Raw genomic sequence first — 20,669 nt, 5'->3', positions numbered from 1 at the left:
GAAAATCATACGACTGAGTCTAGATGGTAGACAGAGGAGGCATTCCCAAAGAGTGCATAGCGTGAAGTTTTTTAGCTCACTGGAACTTTTAACAAAATTTAACTTTACAATAAATTTATGTACAGGGTAGGCTTCATGACTATTTAATGACTCCTTTATTTTTTGTCTTTAATTTACAATACCATAGCATCATCTACAGTATATGTAGGAAATGAATTTATATTATATATGAAAAATAAAATTTCAAATGGCAAAAAAAATAATTTTCAAAAAGTTAGTAAGACATCAGGCCCCTTTTGGCTGACCCTTTATATATACTTATGGTGGTAAATGATAAAATAGATTAATTTGCAGTATGCATTTATGACTTACTAAAAATATTTTTAGTTTACATATGCACATCATCTGATTTTCCACAATACACTGCAAATCTCCATTCCCATTTAATTGTCAATGACCAATCCACAAATAACCAAAACCTACAAATGTTGAGGGATGACAGCACTGCTTTTTTTTTTTTTTTGGTGTTTTTTTTTTTTTTTTTTAGTGAGGCAATTTGGGGTTAAGTGACTTGCCCAGGGTCACACAGCTAGTAAGTGTTAAGTGTCTGAGGCTGGATTTGAACTCAGGTACTCCTGACTCCAGGACCGGTGCTCTATTCACTGTGCCACCTAGCTGCCCCAGCACTGCTTTTTAAGTTGTAGAATTTGGAGATATTTTTAAAATTCAGAGGCTGTATTTTCCAAAGACCTTTGTACCTATGTTGTGGGAAGAATATATTTGACAGCATCCCAAAAGTATGTTCTGATAATAAATACCTGAGGTTTTCTATATTTTGCAACATTTGAAAATACCCCATGTTCGATAAGCCCCAAAACATAAATTACTCACTGTCTGACAAGAACCACTGGGAAAACTGAAATTTCTGACAGAAATTAGGTATAGACCAGCATCTTGCCATATTCCACATGTGATTTATTATTAAAGATAAAAAAAAAAAATAAGAGAAGCAGATCCCTTACATTTTCTTTTCTTTTTTTTTTTCCATGAGACAATGGGGGTTAAGTGACTTGCCCAGGGTCACACAGCTAGTAAGTGGCAAGTGTCTGAGGCCGGATTTGAACCGAGGTACTCCTGAATCCAGGGCTGGTGCTTTATCCACTGCACCACCTAGCGCCCCCCCCATCCCTTACATTTTCACAACACTTCAGGGGGTGGTTGAATTCTTAATTAAAGCAACAATGAAGCAATTGCAAGAGATAAAGTAGATATGGTGGGTTATGAAATTGGAAAACTTGCGTAAACAAAATGCATCTAGGATTAGAAGGGAGGTCGTCAACTAGAAAAAAAAAAATTGGATCCAATATCTATAAGGTGGTCCTAGCAGCCTGGCGCTTTGACTTAAAAAGAAGCATTCTCAACCACAGCCCTTTTCCCAAACCCCAAACCCTAAATGCCTACACAGGTGCTTGCCAGTCTGGGGAGAAAGAGTTGATCCACACGCACAGCCAAGATTCCCCAAGAGAAAAGTCAGCTCTACAAGGGAGGAGCCCAAGAAGAGGTCAGCAAGATTGTTTATTGAACCAGTCCTTGCAAAGGCTGAACTTCAGCACAAAAAAGAGAGCAGAGAGGGGCAACTAGGTGGTGCAGTGGATAGAGCACCGGCCCTGGAATCAGGAGTACCTGAGTTCAAATCCTGCCTCAGACACTTAACACTTACTAGCTGTGTGACCCTGGGCAAGTCACTTAACCCCAATTGCCTCACTAAAAAAACAAAACAAACAAAAAAGAGAGCAGAGAAGCATAAATCTAAGGACCAAAAGTTCACACAAAAGGATTTTTTAAAAAGCACAAAAGGGAAACAAGCAGAATTGACCAAGAGGAGAATAAATAGGGCTTGCCTGCAGAAAAGAGAGAAACTGAAAATGAAGAGGTCCAGTTTTGCAGGAGAGAAAGAAACTCAATCTGATTATCTTCTACCAAGTCTTTTAACAATTGTACCTTTTTTACTCCTCTCTTGTACAATTCAGAGGAATATTTTTATCAACTGTTTTGTAAATGCCAGTTTTTTAGTAGCTTTAGGAACATATTTTAAAGGAGGCAATTCCACCATATCAGATTAATTTTTTAAACCATATTTACCTAAGTGTGAGCCAATCTAGAGTAGCTTTATTTAATAGAGTCCCCTTTAAAGAGCCGAAGTCATGTGCTGATTCCATTGGTTACAGTTTTGGTTTTTTTGATACAGCCAGAAATTATGATAGAATGTTGATTAGGAAGGTAATGACTGTCCTGCATAGACTTAACACTCCATTTTTTATATCAAATTCAATGAAGTAGAGATAGCAACTTGGAGTTGTGATCCTGAATTTTAAAGATTTTAATTAGTCTGTAAACTTCTTCTCTCAGTACAATTGTTTCCCAAATAAAATGGCTCTCTGGTGTGTTGGATCAATTGTGTGCTGTCTGTGACATTGTCCTCTTTGGTAATGGTACTATTATTTTTTCCCCAGTAATTTTATTAATGAGCTGTAGAAGACTGGAAAATGGTTAGTTTTATTAAATACAGAATTAGTAGGACTTTGTAAAAAACTTAATGCCTTATCCATATTCAGGATACTGGTATTTGATAACCTCTTTTTAGGGAGAGTTGCCTCTAAACTGAAAGTAAGGAAGTCACTTGAATAGCAGTTGAGAAAAGGATTACTACTGCATAAATTTTAGACTTTTCTAGCATTTTTTTTTTAGTGAGGCAATTGGGGTCAAGTGACTTGCCCAGGGTCACACAGCTAGTAAGTGTTAAGTGTCTGAGGCCGCATTTGAACTCAGGTCCTCCTGACTCCAGGGCCAGTGCTCTATCCACTCCGCCACCTAGCTGCCCCTTCTAGCATTTTTTAAATGTACAAATTGTTTATAGTGTCTGTGTTCATGACCAAACAAGAGCCAATAAAATCTGATTAGAAAAGAATATATATATATGTGTATATATATGCATATATATATATTAGTTGTCTATATATCTTGACTATCACAACCTTAGATATAGATCTATAATAGATATAGATATATACATATGGTTCTGATAGTCAAGATATATAGACAACTAATAAATATAAGGCCAAAGCCATTCACTAATAGTGCATTGTGTTGGGCCCCCTTTGGAGCTTATCTGTCAGCATCTCCATCTGGGATCAGCAGAGGAATAAAGGGCCTAGAGTTGATGGGGAGGAGGTGCACAGTTTGGGTTGATTACCTTTGGGAAACTGCAAAGCTCCTTTCCTGACCCCAAGCTTCTCATGAAAGTAAAGATCCACCTTTGCAATACGAACATTTTGTCAGCGTTGCTATACGGCAGTCAGATCTGGAAGACAACTTCATCCAAGGAACTAAAAATGTCACAAATTGATAGTACTTCTCGGTCACATGAAGACCAGGCATTTTCTCTGATCCTCACAGATTCTCAAACCTCTTCGAAGCCAAAATATCAGCTAAAGATAAAGCAACTTCAGCTGTCTCCATGTCTAGAACAGAGACATCAAATTTGTAGCCCAGGGTATACCCCCGAAGTCCCAGGAGGGTGGTGGCCTGACAGATTAAAATGTAATTGGGGGCAGCTAGATGGCACAGTGGATGAAGCACCAGCCCTGGATTCAGGAGGACCTGGGTTCAGGACCTCAGACACTTGACATTTACTAGCTGTGTGACCCTGGGCAAGTCACTTGACCCTCATTGCCCTGCAAAAAAAAAATGTAATTGGGAAATGTTTAACAAGTAAAATACAATACAACATAATATTAATTTATGGTTTTCAGAGTTAATAAGTGGCTCTATTTTTATTTGAGTTTGTTAGCCCTGGTCTAGGACACCAGCAACCCAAAAGAAGGTAAAGAATTGGGACAGCTAGGTGGCATAGTGGATAGAGCACCGGCCCTGGAGTCATGAGGACCCGAGTTCAAAGCCAGCTTCAGACACTTAACTAGCTGTGTGACCTTGGGCAAGTCACTTAACCCCAATTGCCTCACCCCCCCCCCCAAAAAAAAAGTTTAAACAAAAAAAAGGTAAAGAATTCCACTTACCCCCTCTCACCTGTGCTTTCAGTTCTCGAAAGAGGAAGCCCAGGAGACTCAATTTTAGCTCTGGCCCTTGGCAGGAAGGGGTTTGGACCTCAACTATAACCCTGAACAAATACAATGTTGACAGAATGGTAGAGCTGTTGAGGAGGCTTCATTTTATTTGAATATTCTCAAATAACTGATTAGTGATAACAGTGAATCGCTACATGTTCAACAAATTGTAGCTGCACAGTTCTTAAATTCAGACAACGCAGTATTGATATATGCAAAATAACGAACCTCAAATATGATCAAACTAGAAACTTGAGTTGATATGCATAAGTCAAGAAGCCCCTCTAGAGGTAGGAGAGAATTTAAATGTATTATGCCTATGGAGTAAGGGCTATTGACTTTGCAAAAATTCCTGCAGGCCTTAAGTGTTTTTAAAAAAAACCCCACCATCCTTTGCCATCTACATTAAAATTTCATTGGCAGGGAAGCAGAAGATGATTTGGGGAAGTAGTTGGAGTATTATCAAATGTATTTTAACACGTGACAAAGTTTTACTTAGTATCCTATTATATAAAAAGACTTCCGAGGCCAGGAAGGTTGCCAAGTCATTCACCTGATCATTACTTATCTTGATCAAAGTCACAGGAGACTATATACTGAAATAATAAAGCTTTCATTAGCATTTTATGTTATGGTTTAAAGACTATTTTAATAATATGAAATCAGCTTTCAGAGAATATCATAATCAAGGCTTTCATAAAAAGAAATATTTAATAGTATTTAAATATGCAATTACCCCCAATACTGTCTGCATACATTCACACCATTAACTCACTAAAAATGGGCTTTTAATCTCTAAAATGGCCATGGTACCTTTACTTAAATTTCACATACAGCATTATCAGAGTGAGTTTATGAGTGACCAAAAAATCAGTCTCAGTGCCTTATAGTCACATTTTCAAAAGGGGGAAAAATATTTCAAATAGAATTACTTCTTCCACCTCATTCACCAGACTTGCCTCCAAATATCATTTGTCTCTTTCTAAAAAATTAAATGCTATCATTGAAAACATGCAAAAGACTGAGTCATGTTGGTTGTGGAGACTGTTCTCGAAAAGGAGCGGCTGATGTGCTTAGAGCAATGGCAACAGCACTGGAATGACTACAGAACTCCCAACATGATGACTTTGAAGAGGGTAGCACTGATGTGGATGTAGGAGTTCTGCTGTTTTAGGGAATGGGTCTCATCACTTTGGTGCTGCCCCATAACACCTCCTGGCTTCGGTAGACTGTTGCCAGCAGGAGAGCTGTAAGTCAGTGTCCTGTTTATGTCATCACATTCTATTGGGGGGAGTCCATTGATGGCACAAGAAACTCCTTAATATATGCTAGGTACTGGAGATACCAAAAACAAAAACAAAAACCAAAGGCAAAAAAATTAGTCCCTGTTCTCAAGGAGCTCACATTCTATTGGGGTAGTTCATTTATGTGTAGGTACAAACAAGATATATACAAGCTAAACAAATTTATCTCAGAAGTAAGGCACACATATTCAACATCGGTGTGGTGAGCCTCCAGGAGCACAAAGCCATTACGTTGTCTATGAGGGGAGGCAAACCAGCCTGGATCAAAAAATGGAGCAGGTTAAACCTCCTATACCATTCTGAAGTGGGGTCTGGCCTATGAGTAGTCCTTGAATTTCCCACCTTGGGCAAAAGAAAGAGACCCAGCCTAAAAAAATAAAGACTAGTGTAGCTAGGTGGCCCAGTGGATAGAGCACCAGCCCTGAATGCAGGAGGACCTGAGTTCAAATCCGGCCTCAGACACTTGACACTAACTGTGTGACCCTGGGCAAGTCACTTAACTCCAATTGCCTCACCAAAAATAAATAAGTAAATGAATGAATTAATAAATACCACCCCCACAAAAAAAAAACAAAACAAAAACCAGATTATTCTACACTAACATCTTCCTTTTTGGGTTAAATTACAAGATTGGTAGATCTGGGGGTTCTATAGTTTACCTATACTTTAACAAAACATTCAATAGCCTTTCATAATATGCTTTTGGTGAATAACAGGAGACATTGGCTAGATAATTGTAATTGGTTAGATTCAAAATTAGATTCATCCATCTTGGCCCATAGAGCAGACCTAAGAACAGTGGGTGAAAGAGGCAGAGACAAATTGTGAGATAAGGTTGGTTGGTTGACCAACCACCAATTCTCCAGATGTCTTACCTCCTGTGACTGTTGTTAAGCACATACCAACACCAGTCTCCAGATCCTGGCTCCTTATTCCCTCAATGTCAGGTTTTTAATAGACCTAGACAAGAACCCTATAAAAACCCAAATATTTACAGGCTTGGAAAGTTGCCCCATTCCCTCAAGGGGCCCAGTGAGGTTAGTCCAAATTCTGCCTGTGTTATAGAGAACTGGACTTTTTCTACCACCTCACTGACTGTTTCGTTAAGGAAACACTGCATGTTCCTCAAAGAAACAAAGAGGTGACCATAACAATTGGAGTGATGCCACCTGTTGGAGAGTTACTGTAGGAAAGCTCTGCCATGAGGAGAAGGAATCTAAGGGCAAGCCATGCAGCTTTTCTTTGGCATCAGGAAGTAATGTTTGCTTGTGGGTACTGTCTATCAAAACTACCAGTCAATTAGCTTGGAGCTGTGTGTACATGTGGATGGGATGTTCCCAGTTTCACAGGAGGCGTGTGGGAGGACGAAGGAGCGAGGCTGGTTCTCTCACTCTCTTTCATCAGGACTCTAGTGGAGAGTGGAGCAGAAATGTGGGCTTCCTGAGATAGATAGCTGAATCTAGGCCTCTTTCTCTCTCTTCACCAAATTCTTATTCTCCTTAATAAATGCTTAAAAGTCTAACTCTTGCTAAAGCTTATAATTTATTGGCAAACACTCATTAGATATTTTAGACAGTATAGTTAGAATTTTAGAACTTACACTGTCCATATTTTGATTATGTCCCCTCTATAAACCTGGCATGTTACTGTCTCATTGTTAGTCCATGGTTCCTTGTATGGGACTATGGGTATTTTTCTGAAGTTTTTTCTATGTTTGCATTGATTGACATCACAAGAACCTTACAGTGAATCAAATGAGATTCATCAGCCAGATTTCCTTAGGACACAAATGGGCAGCAGCAGAAATAGAGGGGCCTAGAGGGCCCAGAGTCCTCCCTTCAATTATCTTGATTCCTAAGGGAGAGATCATATAATAAAGTGGTTATTAACTGACCCTGAGTCTACCTTCCATGAATGAAGGCAAATGAAAACAAATCCCTGCAGGAGTGAAGACTTGATGCTTCCTAGTGGCATGTCTGAAATGTTAGGTCAATGTAAATCAATCAGTAAACATTTATTAAGCACCTACTGTGTGCTGGAAATAGAATAGCCCTTGGAGATCCTGGGTTCAAATTGTGAGAAGGAAAAACACAGTTGGTAACAAAAAAAAACGTATTAAAAATTAAAGTGGGTGTATGGGGGAGGGGTGGGGCAGGAGGAAGGGGTGGAATTCAAGCTTCCAGCAGACGAAATATACCTGTGGTGTAGGAGAATCTTATGTTGGAGCAGCTTCAAGTGGGATAAAAATTTCAAGGAATCCAATTATGGTCATTCCTTTATCTGTAAATTAGCAAGTCCTGTGTCTCTGGGCAGTTAGAGAGAAGGGAGCTCACCTGGCCAGACTCAGGTAGATCCCAGTCACCACCTGACTTGAATAGGTAGTGATAATTCCTGTTGTGGTGAATGGGGGACACCAGACACCAGCCTCTAGTAGAGCTGAAATCAAGGAGCGAGGACCTATACTCAGCCTGACTTTCAGTACAGTCAGTTTGCTTTTTTATTTATTTTCAATCTTTTTTTATTCAGACATTTTTTTCATTCAGTTTGTTTCATAGCAAACACCAAACAACACATTTCTTTTCAAAATTCATCTTTATTCTGAAATGAACAAATAAGGTATTTCTACATCCATAGAATGGTGGGGTTGGTGGGGAAGGAGCAGGGAAGGATTGTCCACGAAACCACAGATCTCTATCATCTACAGCTGGCTATGTCATCTCAACCTGTAGCTTTCAAAGCTGTCCTGTTTGTCTGTGCTTCTTTCTGGCCATTTTATTCTCCTCTCTCTGTTTTTAACAAAAAGCTGCTTCGATGTCCTTCTTTTCTTTCTCTCCTTTTTCTAAAATAGCATTTCCATATACATCGTAGAACAGGAGAGGACGGTATAAGAGACTCATCTTTATGTAGGCCTTCAGGTAAAAAGTCTTTTACAGATTTCCTGCCTTCTACATAAACAAAACCAAAAACAAGACATCTTTGCTCTCAATGAGCTTATGTTCTAGAGAAGGAAACAACATGTACACTTATAAGTATATACAAAACAAGGGTAGCTAGGTGGAGCAGTGGATAAAGCACTGGCCCTGGATTCAGGAGGACCTGAGTTCAAATGTGGCCTTAGACACTTGACACTAGCTCTGTGACCCTGGACAAGCCACTTAACCCCAATTGCCTCCCCCCCCCCCCCAAAAAAAAAATAAGTATATACAAAACATGCATCTAACCTTGAGAGGGCACATGGGCTGGAGTAGTATGCCCAGTCCATGTCCCATACCTTCACACCCAAGCATGAAGTATGGAGAGGGTCCAGTCCTAGGGAGCCTGCCCTCTAATAATTTGGATTCACCCTCACTGGCTCATTAGGACTACCACCCCAGCACCCTGGGAGAGTTTTTCCTTAGAGTAAATTAGATTATGGTTCACATCTAGACTCCCTCACCCCCAAAGTAGAGAGGTACTTAATGTATACTATAAAGTCAGGATAAGTTAGTTTACTCATGTATAAAAATGAGGCGTGTTAAAAACTAAAGAGTTACAGTGCACACGTATAAACCAAACTTAAAACAATAACAACTTATAACTACTGTCCCTACTTGCTGGGAAGGTGATAATATAAACTTCATCAGGACAGCAGTCTGTAGTTGTGCTAATAAGGCACTTTACATTTCACCTCAGCTCTGTACCATCTATACAACTTCCAGTATTTCTGCTGGTAAAACAGCCAGACCCAGGCAAACCCTCTTTTCCATGACTGTCCTCTCTGATGAAGAAGTTTCCCTTTCCACTAGTTAACAGGTCTAACCTGACTGCACCCAAGGCCTCTGGACCTCTCAGTTTCACAAGGTTGCCTCCAAACCTGGACATATGCACCTTGGGATGCTTATTTGTCTAAGATCAAAAAGGAACAAACACTAAGGGAGCACCCAAACACAGCCTCAGCCTTGCCTAGCCTGATGTGCTTTTTAGCTGCCACATACTGACAGATGACTGTCTCAATATAATCTATAGGTACAAAGAAAGAGATGAAGAGGTGGGTTGCTCCCTTTCATGCATCCATAGTCATCAGGTCTCCTGGATACACACCCAAAAAAGGGGTCTCCTTGATATTCAAGGAACAAGCCCTCAGTATGAGTCACACATGGCTAGAAGCAAGTTCCCCCCAAAGCTTCCACGTGGTCATCTAGAACCCAGGTATGATGAATCTGGGCATGCTCCATCCCTTCCCCCAACACAAAATAATGCAAGACAATTTGGGGGAGGGGGGCAGAGAGCACAGCCATTTGTGAGGGGTGGGGAATAAGAAATGGCTTCGTTTAGGTAGTGGCTCTTAAACTTGGCTTAGAACACTAGGGACTCTATAATGCACGGATGAGGTCAGAATGCATTCCAAGCCTCAGGGATGCTTGTGTGAAGGCAAGGAAGGAAACAGAAGAACTGTGCACATGTGGAAACAGCTGGGAGGCCAGTTTGGCTAGGCTGTAGATTACAGGGAGGGCAGAAACATGTAATAAGCCTGGAAAGGTAGAATGGAACTAGATTATAAAGGGCTTTAAATAAACATCAACATTCCTTCATCAGTGGGAAAGGACAAAGTCTCCAGAACAGGGAAGAGGGCAGGCAGAAAATGTTTACGATTTGTTACATTTTCTTGGATTTATTTATAACAGCTTCTAAAATTTGTTATTGATTTTTCATTATCTACATATGGAAGCTATTTTGGAAAAACTGTCAGGTTTCTATATAACTAAAATTTCCCCTAAACAATGTGTGTGCATTTCAGTCCCTATTTATGTCTTCAATACTTGAAAAGTCTATGATTTCATCCATGTGGGTGGGCCCTCTTTCCACCCTCACAGTATTCAGTTCTCATGTGTTGCTATAATAAACAAATCACAAGCTAGCTGGCAATCTGGACAGAAACCTCTCCGCTCTTAGCTGGGATGGTCCTTAGCCTAATCATAAAATCTTTCTTTCTTTTCAGGGCAATGAGGGTTAAGTGACTTGCCCAGGGTCACACAGCTATTAAGTGTCAAGTGTCTGAGGCCGGATTTGAACTCAGGTCCTCCTGAATCCAAGGCCAGTGCTTTATCCACTGTGCCACCTTGCTGCCCCTAATCATAAGATCATAAGATTTAAAGGTAGAAGGAAGCTTCAGAGATCATCTAGGCCAGGGGCTCTCAATCTGGGGTCCATATACTCCCCCCCCAAATTTTGATAACTGTATTTCAATATAATTGGTTTGCTCTGTAACCCCACATATTTAAAAACAATATCCTGAGAAGGGGTCTATAGGCTTCACCAGGCTGCCAAAGGGGTCCGTGATGTCAAAAAGGTTAATGACTCCGGATTACTTCCACCTCTTGATTTTACAGAGTAAGAAACTGAAATCCAGAGCAGGGTGGGACTTATTTAAAATAAAAGCTAGTAAGTCCATTGCCAGGGAGTAAGCTAAGTGCTCTATATGAGCTATTTTATCATATAAAAGCAAGGGATTCTTTTACAAATAGTTAATGACTGTTAAGTCCAGTGTCACTGAAACACAGGGTACGTGTGTAGAAGAGTCGTCTTCATTCATTCATCCAATGCTTACTTAGTACCTCCTATGTACATCATGCTAGTTTCTACGGATACAAAAACCCAATCTCCCCCTTCAAGTTTACATTGTTGGAGGTAGCAGGAAATTAGGCTGAAAAATACTGGGATCCAATTTCAGAGGGTCACCAAGGCCAGGCACCCCAATTAGGGAGGTAATGGAGAACCCCTAAAATATTTGGGCAGCGGCTTATACATTAATAAAATTTCTCAGACAGCAATGTATAAGATGGATTTGAGAAAGTAGAGAGGCTAGAAGCTGAGAGATGTTTTAGGAGGCAACAGTCTAGGCAAGAGTGGGGGGAAAGGTGAGGCCTACAATAGCAGCAGTCATAATGGAAAACAGGGGACATATATGGGAGATGTTGCAGAAGGGATGGAAGCTAATTTTCAAGGGATTCTAGAATGGATTCTAGAAGGAAGTAGAGGCACGAAAAAATATACAGACTATTCTTTCAAGAAGTTTGGCAGTGAAAAGAAGGAAGAAAGGGGTATATTACCACCTGGAACAATTATCAGAGTTGAGAATTTTCTTTGGTATAAAGAAGAATTGAATGCATTTGTACATGGAAGGAAAGGAGAAAGTAGAAAAAGATTGAAATGTCAGAAAGGAGAGAAATTTATTGGACATTTTCTTGGAAAATGAGGGAGGGAATGGGACCAAAAACACAGGTCAGCCATGAAATAGGAACTCATTTCTTCCTGGTAGGATGGAAGCTCTCAGAAGGTAGGGTGTTTTATTTTTCTCTTTGTAATCCCAGTGTTGAACACATAGTTGGCCATTTAATGTTGTTGTTCAGTAATGTCCAACTCTTTGTGACCCCATGAACCATACCGCATCAATATCGTCCATGGGGTTTTCTTGGCAAAGATACTGGAGTGATTTCCTTCTCCAGTGGATTAAGGCAAACGAAGGTGATGTGACAAGTCAAACAGCTGGTAAATGTCTGAGGCTGCATTTGAACTCAGGTCTTCCTGACTCCAGGCTCAACCCTCTATCCAATGAGACACCTTGGCTGCTGGCCATTTAATAAATACTTGTAAATTGAGTGATTTCCTAGAGACAGGAAGGAAAGTGAGAATAAAGAGAAGTATGACCTTTGAAGTGAAGCAGCTGGGGGAACTCACACCTGAAGGCCCTCAATAAAGCAGGAAGTAGGCATTTGCTGAGAGGCCTATATATAGGGGGAAGAGTAGGGGCTTAAGGAGTTTGTGGAAAGTGTGAAATGGCTGTCCTGAAGAATTTGATAAAAGTTAAAAAACAGCTAAATAAGAAGATTGCCAAGCAGCAGCGAGGACTCAGGTAAGGTTTGAGAATAAGAATCTGTATTGGTCTCATTTTTTGTGGTTTTCTTAAGAAGCTCTTGGCAGCCCAGGAATAGAAATAAATAATAACAAAAGGTGAAGGGGTGGGAAGTGGTAAGATCGATAGTGTGAAAAGTCAGAACATGGGCAGCTAAGTGGTACAGTAGAGTGCTAGACCTAAAGTCAGGAAGATTCATCTCCCTTAGTTCGAATCAGGCCTCAGACACTTATTAGCTGTGTGATCCTGGGTAAGTCACTTAAACCTGTTTGCCTCAGCTTCCTCATGTCAAATGAGCTGGAGAAGGAAATGGCAAACCACTCCAGCCTCTGCCAAGAAAAGCCCAAATGGGGTCACAATGAGTCAGACATGACCAGATAATAACAGCAAAAGCATTTGTGAAAGGACTGACCGTGAGGACGCAAATGAAAAGAGAAGGGGGAATCAAAGGTCTGGGAGGATGAGTTCACAGACTAAGGAGACACCAGCCAAATGCATCTCCTGGGCTTTGTCCTAAACTCGAAGCAAAATGAATACAACTTTTATCTAGGCCCTGGCTTTACAGGACTGCTCTGTGGACAGGCACACAGCGTAAGAAGAGAATCTATAATTGGGCACAGCGGCTTCCAGTGTTATTCGGGACTCCAGGGGCTTGAACCCACATTGTATGTGATTGGTGCTCTGGCCTCAGAAGGGCTGGAAGGCCTCCCATCTCAGTACTAATGTTCACTGGCTCTGTCTCAGGCTATTTCCTCCATGAGGGAGTTTCTTCATATTCCAAAACTGTACCCTTAGTAGAGAAAGCATTTGCTAAGCACTGATGATGTGCCATGCAGTGTGCTAAGCACTGGGGATATATACAAATGAGGAAGTATTGTATCCTTGTTCTTAAGGAGCTTGCAGTCTAATAGAGAAGACAACAACTAAAAGCTGCAGGGAAGGCACTATCCCTGGTGAGGACACTCTCGTGAAGTGTAATGGAGGCCTGGGACTTGGCACATTAAGGCAAAACTCTCCCTTGGAGCCAAGGGGCCCAGGAAGTGGAGCTGGCTGGAGAGTAGAGTCGTGATGAAGAGATGCCTATAAAGAGCTATAGACTGATGTTCTGTGTGTGCCCAGTAAGCATAAACTCATGAGGATCAACACCAAGAAAGGTTTAAAGATGTCTCGCTCTGACTACTGTCTAAGCAGGGAGAAAGCATGGGGGGTTCAGCTTTGCTTCAGGATGGCCAACGGTCTAGAAAAGGACTTTGGTTATTAAGTAGCCCTCACCATGATCCTCTTGCTCCTCTTTGATCAGGGTGGACAGAGGGGCAGTAGCCAGGGCCAAAGCATTTTCCCTCTGGCATATTTCCAGGAGGCGGGCTTGCAGTCCCTCCTTCTCAGCCTGAAGCTCCTGCCTCTTCTCGGATAAATCCTTCTCCTCCTCTTCAATGGCCCTTTTCCTTAATTCTAGGACTCGCTCTCTCCTCTCCACTGCCCTCTCTCTCTTCTCCAGCTCCCTCTCTCGCTGGCTCGCCCGTAAAGCCAGGGCTCCCATCTGTTCCATCAAGCGCCCCCAGTCCCCCTCTACACCCGGCGGAGAGGGTGGAAGGGGAGGCGCCGCTTCTGGTCGAGGGCCGGCCTGTCTGTGACCACTCTTTTCCAGTTCTTGCTTATGCATACTCTTCAGATGCTTCCACAGAGCTGTGGTCCCAACGTTGAACCCTGGGCCCCGGCTGACCTGCTTTCCACACAACCTGCAGGTGGCGTATTGACTGGCAGGGAGGCCAGAGTGGGCCAAGGGTAGATGAAAGTACTCCCAGGCTTCCGAGTATCGTGCTCCCCGGCCATGGGCTGAAGGGGCGACGATTCTGAGGGTGTCAATATAAGAGCCGCCTTCTTCCATTTTTTTTTTTTCCCCTCTGACTCTTCACAATTCAATCATTATTCCAGGCCCTTTACATCAAGGGGAAGAAAAAAGAGAATTAAAATGTGATGTTGCCCCAAACCTTAAAATCACAGTAGCTACAATCATTCTGCCCTCAAGGAAACCATTTCTTCTCCTTCATAGAGAGGGAGCCTTCTCAAAGTTAGGCATCTGAGACAACAGGGTTTCTATTTTGGTATTTATATATTAAGGGGTTTTCTTGGTAAAAAAAATTTTTATGGAAAATTTAAATCTATATTTTTATATTAAAATTTTAAACTAATCATATAGTTATACTAAATTATTATAGAAAATTTAGTCCATATTTTATACTAATTTTTTTTTTTTTGGTGAGGCAATTGGGGTTAAGTGACTTGCCCACGGTCACACAGCTAGTAAGTGTCAAGTGTCTGAGTCTGGATTTGAACTCAGGTACTCCTGATTCCAGGGCCGGTGCTCTATCCACTGCGCCACCTAGCTGCCCCCTATACTAATTTTTAATAAAGATTTAGTCTATTTTATACCAGTACTAAATTGTTTACAAAAACCATCTGTATTTTATATACTAAATATTTTACAGAAAATTTAATTCTACATTTTATGCCAAATTTTTTACAGAAAAAGTCTGTATTTTATAGCAAGCCTTTATATTAAATTTCAGAATATTTAGTCTATATGTTACATTAGTCTTTATATCAAATTTTTAACAATTTTTATACTAAAATTTTTACAATTTAGTCTTTTTGTACCGTTTTTGTACTAAATCTTTGTATTGAAAATTTAGTCTGTATTTTATAGCAAGCTTTTATACTAAAATTTCAGAATATTTAGTCTATATTGTTAAATTTTTCTATTAAAATTTAACCAAAATTTTTATACTAAAATTTTTTACAGTTTAGTCTTTATTTTTGAACCAAGTTTTTTGTACTAAATCTTTTTATAGAAAATTTATTCTAATATTCCATTCCCAATGACCAGAAATTCCCTTACAAATCAAAACCGCCTCTTCTAACAAGTATGCTTCAGCAATACATATGCTCAAATTAATGAGCTTTAGTTAGAAAACTGGGTTAAGCTCCTTGAAAGGTGAATGCTCAGTAAATGGGTGTTATAATTATAGTATGTCTAAATCTTAATTGGTCTCTCTCTGCCCACTTAAAAAAATACATCAAACCACTTTACCTTACTCACTGGTGTCAAGGGCTGTTAAGGGGTCCCCTGAACTTGTTTTTTTGAGTTGCCACATTTTCCAGAAATACTGGACTCAGAGCATGCAGGAGGTCCTTGTGAGAAATAAGTATTTCTCTCTTGTATTTAATTACTGTATTAGGACCAAGGCTTTTCTCCTTTTTACTTCCTCATCTAGAAACCAACCATTATAGGAAATCTCTCTTACAGTAAAAGAAATTCTAAGTTTGGGCTAATGGGTACATTCCTGCTCATTGTTTTTGCTCAGACAGATCTGAAAAGTGTCAATTCTTCCTGACATGGAAATTGTCTCCTTGACCAAGATTTGGGTGATCCAAGTCAATACTCCAAGAACCTCATTAAAATATAGCCCAGTCTCTCACTGTAATATTAATTTTCTTATTACTTTTTTTTGGGGGGGGGGAAGAAGGGCAATGAGGGTTAAATGACTTGCCCAGGGTCATACAGTTAGTGTCAAGTGTCTGAGGCTGAATTTGAACTCAGTTCCTCCTGAGTCCAGGACTGGTGACTGCGCTACCTAACTGCCCCTCTTATTACTTTTTTTTTTTTTTTTTTTTTTTGGTGAGGCAATTGTGGTTAAGTGACTTGCCCAAGGTCAAACAGCTAGTAAGTGTCAAATGTCTGAGGCCAGATTTGAACTTAGGTCCTTCTGAATCCAGGGCCAGTGCTCTATCCATTGTGCCACCTAGCTGCCCCCCTCATTACTTTTTGACCAATTGACTGCCACCCCTCAAGAACACCTACTCTTCAAAGTGCATAAAAACTGAACCTACTGCAATGAAGGGTCTTTGGTCTAAGAGATGGCCAAATGACCATCCTTTTATTAATAAACATGCTGACTTTATTAACAATGTAATTAAATTAGCCGAAAACTATGATCTTTTTAATTGTCACACCCTGAATGTGCCAGGACAAAGCCTACTCCCCCACCAGCTTATATGATTTGTTGTTTGGGGTACCAAGCTGGATTCCCTGTGTGTCCTTGGGAGTTAAGACCGGCACCAGTCAGTCTGTTCCAGACTGGGAAAATTTGCATGTGTAGCTGGGACCCTTGTAGATAAGCAGATGCTCCCATCTTCAGCAGTTCCCAAGGGAAAAGTTACTTTTGCCATCACCTTGCTCCTCCCCTTCACAAGGAGTTCTGGCCTTTTTTCCACCTTTACTGCACCTTTCCCCCTCCAGTGCCATCCCCCTTTAGATAGTTTTGTTTCTTCCTCCTTCCTTTGTCCTGCTTTCATAAATATGCAAACTTCTCTATGGATTGTGGACTCTTTGGGTTACACATGGATGCTCATTTATCTTGTAATAAACCTGGTTTTCACATAAGTTTCCTGACATTGTTGTCTGTTGACACTGGAAACAAGAAAATATTCCACATTTTATTATTTTTTTCTGAAAACCTATAGTAAACACAGCTCTAATGAGAGAAATGTGGAAATCTAATTCTTGAACCTTTGACCTGTCTTTGGGATTTGGATAAAACTTTCATCTGAAAGGTAGATGAGGATATAGGAGTGTTGCTTGGCAGTGTTAACTGTCACTTCTGAGAAGATACTGACAAGGAGGAGACAGATGAACTCCTAGTTGGGGGCCAGCCTTAGGGAAAAAGAATGGAAAATTTTCTAGCAGCAGAAAATTGTTTGGTTTTTTTTCCCTCTTACAGGCTCTAGCAGGTGCCCAAATCATTGCAGCAAAAATAACTAAAAAAATAAAAATAAAAACAAACACAAAATATTGTTTCTACTGATCTAAGATAAAGCACTCTTCCTCTTTCCCATCGCCACCCCTGCTGCCCAAATATGTGGTTATTCATTTAGCTACTCTCTAATAAGGAAATAAAACAGTAGATTCTTACCTACTCAGAATGTTTTGGTTTTTTTTTCCCCCACAATATCCATAAAAAATTCAGTGAAACCAGTTCCAGGAGCCTTTTCTATTGGGTTACTGATTCACCATCCATCATGCCTATGGTAGAAGGGAACAAAAAAAGGAATTTATGTAACACTTTCTGGGTTAGTTCATTTTCTTCACAACAGCCCCAGTAGATCACTAATACCAGTATTACTCCCATTTTACAGATGAAGAAACTGAGCTTCAGGACATCCTGAGTGATTTACTCACAGTAAAAGGACAAAAAAGTGTCTAGAGCTAGGACCAGAAATCGGGTCTTCTAAGTCTAAATTACTTCGATTCCATTACTACAATGCTGTCTCCCAAAAGAAAAGATACCACACAGAATCTCAGCTTTTGCAATTTTTATTTATTCATTTATTTTTTTGGTGAGGCAAGTGGGGTTAAGTGACTTGCCCAGGGTCACACAGCTAATAAGTTGTCAAGTGTCTGAGGCTGAATTTGAATTCAGGTCATCCTGAATCTAGGGCTGGTGCTCTATCCATTGCACCACCTAGCTGTCCCCCTGGCTTTTGCAATTTAAGTGGGGGAAAAAATACTATTACACATTTAAGACTTCTAGGTCTAGAGCTCTCCAAGGACCTCATTTCAAGGGAAAAATAATAAAGCTGAAAAATAAGTTTCTAGCTAGGTCAGATCTACAGTGTCAAAGCCAATCATACTGATATTGGTCATTTTCTGCACTAACAGCAGCAGACCCTGATGAGGATTCTCCTTGGAACTGCTCTTCTGTTCAGAATAACTAGGAAAAAGAATAAAGAGTAAAAACTCATTTTCTTCAATTTTTTTAGTGAGGCAATTGGGGTTAAGTGACTTGCCCAGGGTCACACAGCTAGTAAGTGTTAAGTGTCTGAGACCAGATTTGAACTCAGGTACTCCTGACTCCAGGGCCGGTGCTCTATCCACTGCGCCACCTAGCTGCCCATTTTCTTTTATTTTTATTGAAGTTGTTAAACATCAATAACAGTACATTCTTTTCTTAAATATATAAATCCAACATGTAAATTTTGAACCTATTTTGCTTGTCTGTGATTCCTTCTGTTCTCTTTCTAGGGGGGAAGCCTGTTTCTACCTTCCTTCTCCCTTTCCTTCTCTTCCTCCCCCTAAACTGAAAATAAAAGAAAAAACCCTCAAAAATTGTAGTATCAGACAAAACAAATTCCCACACAGACCATGTCCAAAAATGGATTCATCTCGAATTCATCTTGCCCACTTGAGCACTATTACTCCATAATCATTGTTGGTCATGGAACTGATCCGAGTTCTTTGTCTCTCGAAGTTATTTTTCTTTATTAATAAAGATTTTTGTATAAATTGTTCTCTTGGTTCCGCTCACTTCACTCTGTATCAGTTCATATTAGTCCTCACAGATCTCTCTGAAACTATCCCTTTCAGCATTTCTTCTGACACAATATTCTATTTGTTCATTATAACTTGTTCAGCCATTCCACAACTGATAGGATACCCCTTTAGTTTCAAGCTCTTTGCCATTAGGGCTGCGATGATATAATTAATTCATAATGTAAATGCAAAATGAGATCAAACTAAATATATAATAGTATGAACTTTCAACTCTGGACTCTAAACTTCTTACAGTTATAGTTACGCTACAGTCAGCCAAACACATGTATGATGAATTGCCTAATAAAGCATCATTTATCTACAAAATAAAAGCCATGGTTTTGGAGTCAGGGCCTGAGTGCAAATTCTGACTCTTTTACAACCTCGGTGACCTTAGGCAAGTCAATTAATCCCTTAGGGATTAGGGATTCTCTTTGGTTAAAAGTAGAGGTTGGTTTAAATGATCTCTAAGATTCCCCCCAGCTCCTAAATCTCTGATCCTAAGGGCATTCAGCTGTCTTGGATAGAAACTAGCTGCCTTTTTTCATTCTCCTAAGTGAAAGTGGCTTTTAAATTCTGTGACTTCCTTAACTAAATGTCAAAGGAAGTTCTGAGGGGCTGTGACTTCCACCCATTCCTTAGAACCCCAAATGGTTTCTTTTATTCCTAGAATTCCCACCCCACACGTCCATACAATGACACATGCCTGAAGGGGAAAGAAATATAGAATATTTAGAAAAATAATATTTTTACACTCGAGTGTAAAAGCAGCAAAAGTTGCTGCTTTGGAACAAACAGTATATTTCCTTCCCTGCTTCGGGAGTCCCATTTTTATCAGGAGCTAGTTTTCATTTCTCCCAAAGTCTTGGAGGCAAATTCTTGGATGGTTGGAGGAGAGATGCTAACTGTAAAGTGGCTGAGCTGGGAAAGGGGATGCTCATGCTAGCTGCCTTTCCCCTCTGTGCTAAGAATAGTGGCAAAGCAGATGGCAGCAATGGGCTTAGAGATCTAATTTATGGACCTAGAGCTCTGACAAACTGTCTACTGAGCCTCTATGCACTTAGGTGAAAAGCACATTAGGTAGAGATACAAAGACTAATAAATGGGGTCCCCTCTGATGCCCTTGATCTAGCAGGAGAAACAAGACACTTAGGTTCAAAGGTTGTTTGTTGTTTTGTCCTCTGTTCCTGAAGAGGAGCATGATATCAGGGTGATGTCATGACTTGCAGTGAACTGGATTTAAGTGAGGGAGGGCTGTGCAAGGTCACTAACCTCACTCTCTCCTCCAGAGCCATCTGAATCCATTGGCAAGCTGTAGACCAGAACAACTAGAGATGACCCCAGATGTTTTGAGGCAATGGGGTTAAGCGACTTACCTGCCCAGGGTCACACAGCTAGTAAATGTCCGAGGTCACATTTGAACTCGGGTTCTCCCAACTTCAAGGCCAGTGCTCTATCCACTGTGCCACCTAGCTGCCATCAGGTTCATAAATACCATGTAATAAAAGAAATTAATTAAAAAGAATAGGAGTAAGGGGGCAGCTAGATGGCGCAGTGGATAAAGCACCGGCCCTGGATTCAGGAGTACCTGAGTTCAAATCCAGCCTCAGACACTTGACACTTACTAGCTGTGTGACCGTGGGCAAGTCACTTAACCCCCATTGCCCTCCCTGCCAAAAAAAAAAAAAAATAGGAGTAGAGACTGGAAACTTGGATTCCCAATGCAGGTCCATACCTTCTCTGCAATGTATAAGCTTAGAGAGCTGCCTAATGCACTGAGCAATTAAATGACTTGCTTAGGGTCATAGAGCGGCCGTGTGTCAGAGGCAGGTCTTGAACCCCAGGGCTTCCTGGTCTCCAAGACAGTTCTCCATCCTGTGCCACAAATGTCTCTAAAAGATCACAGAACAGGGAAAGGAACTACATATACAAAAATACTTACAGCAGCTCTTTTTTTTTTTGTGGCGGCAAAGAATTAA

The 20,669-nt window shown here is 40.5% G+C and overlaps 1 protein-coding gene across 1 annotated transcript in view; it reads right to left on the bottom strand.

Moving 5' to 3' along the window:
• Nucleotides 1-8,546: 8,546 nt before the first annotated feature.
• The window catches only part of ZBED3 (zinc finger BED-type containing 3), a 35,824-nt gene continuing 23,701 nt past the window's right edge, over nt 8,547-20,669 (bottom strand). Inside the window, exons 2-3 of the mRNA XM_043979298.1 lie at nt 17,294-17,403; nt 8,547-14,258 (exon numbers count right to left, since the gene is read on the bottom strand). Coding sequence (XP_043835233.1) covers nt 13,558-14,208 — 651 coding nt within the window. The 5' untranslated portion in view covers nt 14,209-14,258; nt 17,294-17,403 and the 3' untranslated portion in view covers nt 8,547-13,557. The remainder of the gene's footprint in view (nt 14,259-17,293; nt 17,404-20,669) is intronic.

The sequence above is a fragment of the Dromiciops gliroides genome, chromosome 1 (assembly GCF_019393635.1).
Source record: "Dromiciops gliroides isolate mDroGli1 chromosome 1, mDroGli1.pri, whole genome shotgun sequence".
NCBI lineage: Eukaryota > Metazoa > Chordata > Mammalia > Microbiotheria > Microbiotheriidae > Dromiciops > Dromiciops gliroides.
This window is presented reverse-complemented; position numbering and strand designations above follow the sequence as displayed.